The 2,188-nt window shown below is 41.0% G+C and overlaps 1 protein-coding gene across 1 annotated transcript; it reads right to left on the bottom strand.

Moving 5' to 3' along the window:
* Positions 1-233: 233 nt before the first annotated feature.
* Positions 234-1,797, bottom strand: LOC112494577. The gene is made up of 2 exons (XM_025086590.1): positions 1,342-1,797; positions 234-1,284 (listed from the first exon to the last, which is right to left on the bottom strand). The coding sequence occupies exon 2, from the start codon at positions 1,263-1,265 to the stop codon at positions 633-635; it is 633 nt and encodes a 210-aa protein (XP_024942358.1). The 5' UTR covers positions 1,266-1,284; positions 1,342-1,797; the 3' UTR covers positions 234-632.
* Positions 1,798-2,188: the final 391 nt, after the last annotated feature.

The raw sequence follows: 2,188 nt of genomic DNA on the forward strand, positions 1-2,188 counted from the left end.
AACATCAACCAAAAGCTTGGCAGACTCAGGTCTCGAAACTTCGATGAATAAGAATTCAGGACGCGAAGTATAAGTTGATGATGCTGATGAAGTGATAATTTTTGCAGAAATCAGGTCACGAACAAAGATACAAACTCCACCACCTTGCTTGACAATTCTATCACAACGAAAGAGACGAAATCCTGGCAGACTAACAGCGCTGTCGTCTATGTGCGGCTTGAGCCATGATTCTGAGATCAAAATTAAATCATAGTGACTATTACCGAAGTAGTTAAGGAATTCGTCAAAATGAGCCGCAATAGACTGAGCATTGACATGACAGATATTTAGAGAGTAGGCAGGACGAATAAGCTGAGACGATGTTGGCGGTGGAGTTTCAGAACTTCACAGTAAACGCTCGATGTCCTCCAGGTTGTTGATCTCAATAATAGTCGAGTTATTGTCTTTCTTAACTGTAACAGTACCATTACGAACCCAGACATACTGGTAATTCTTGGTTCTTGCAGCATCCCGAGTAGCACGGAGAAGTTTATAGAGATCAGACGGTAAATACTCATTAATATAGATACGAGAGTCAGAAAATGAAGCATTGACTTCTTTCGCAGTGAGAGTACCTTTAAGACGTTTTGAAGTCAAGACTGCATTACGTAATTCCGAAGAAGAGAGACCGATTCGACATTCGAGATATCCGAGGCAGTGCATGGATGCTTAGAGAACCGGGTTTCCAAAGAATGCATTCTGTCAGTAATTTCTTTATCGTGATTAGAGCAACGAGTTTCAAATGCTTCCAAGCGATCCACTAGCACCCCCTGTTCGCGTGTTAAATTTGCAGTTGTCTCTTCAACTGCAGCAATTTTATCCGATAAGGAGTTTAGCTTGTTGAGACACCCACGAATATCAACCTTAAGTTCATCTAGATCAGCTAGTTTGTTCTTAATGTGCGAGACATCTCGCATAGCAACATCCATGCCGTTAATTTTTGAGCTTAAATTAGACACAAGAGTACTAAGTGAAGCAAGTTGCGCACAAATATTCGTAGTACCAGCGGATGACGTAGCAATTGTGGCACTCGGCGTCTGATAAGTAAAGCCAGCATTTTTAGCGCACGCAAAACAGATTATAACTTTCAAATCCGGAAGAGTATTAACACGTAACTGTTTCAACGGACACGCACGATGAAATCCATGGGTAGCAATAGCACATAATCTACACAAATCCTCGGTTGCAACAAATCTAGAACAGAGCCCACAGTTGACGGGTGGCATCTTGAACACGCGCACACAGCTGAACTAACGTAAGAGATTGGTATCCTATGATATTGCGGTATAGAAGTGAGCACACCTGAGCGAACAGGCAAGCGGAGCGCAAGTAGATGGAGGGGATGACTAAACGTTATTGTCACTTGAAGATCACTGAGGTTGGAGATAGAGCTTAAGGCTCTAGTGATAATGACAACAGGAACAAACAGACAGCGTTCACCCGGTAGAATGTAGAAGGTTGTACAGGTGATGTTATCCACAAGTATTCACCAATCACTGTAGTCCGCATACCATGCCCGGAACAACCAATCAGTGCGATGATACGCGATGAAAGAAGCCGCCAAGTAGTTGAGGAGTCGTGAAGAATTGTGGAGGTTAGAAAAAGCCACCTCAGATAAAATGCTTCCAAAACCGTGACTTAATTATGAGAACCCTGTCGTATTAGCTCAAACAGTGCCAGAGCCACGGAGGAAGCCGAATAAACTGCAACTGACGCCTAGAGGGCAGAGAACAGCAGAAAAATTCCAAAAAGGTAGAAAGCAATTGACAGGCGTGCAAGTCTACTTACTTACAAGGAAACCCCCCCAACCCGACCCCACCGATTTCAATAATTTTTTGATATGTTGTAGTACTCGATAAAATAACAGACACGTATTTTTTTTTTGTGCTGACATCCACTTTAATGGGGTGAAAACGACCCTTGAAATTCACCCCCGAAAATCGTTTTTTCATCATATCTCGACTTCTAATTAATATTTTTTAATAAAAACAAGTGGAAAATATTTGTCATAAGAAGTCGAAGATATGAGGTGTGTTTCTGACCCAAGGGGTTGCAACCCTTATTTTATATTTTGAACTATATTTTTATATATATATATATATATATATATAGAGAGAGAGAGAGAGAGAGAGTTTATATATATATATAT

This window comes from Cephus cinctus, unplaced genomic scaffold, assembly GCF_000341935.2.
Source record: "Cephus cinctus unplaced genomic scaffold, Ccin1 Ccin1_scaffold0631, whole genome shotgun sequence".
NCBI classification, from domain to species: Eukaryota; Metazoa; Arthropoda; class Insecta; order Hymenoptera; family Cephidae; genus Cephus; species Cephus cinctus.

Bases quoted from the DNA above. Each gene is read 5' to 3' on its own strand.
- LOC112494577 (XM_025086590.1), bottom strand. From the start codon at position 1,265: ATGCCACCCGTCAACTGTGGGCTCTGTTCTAGATTTGTTGCAACCGAG.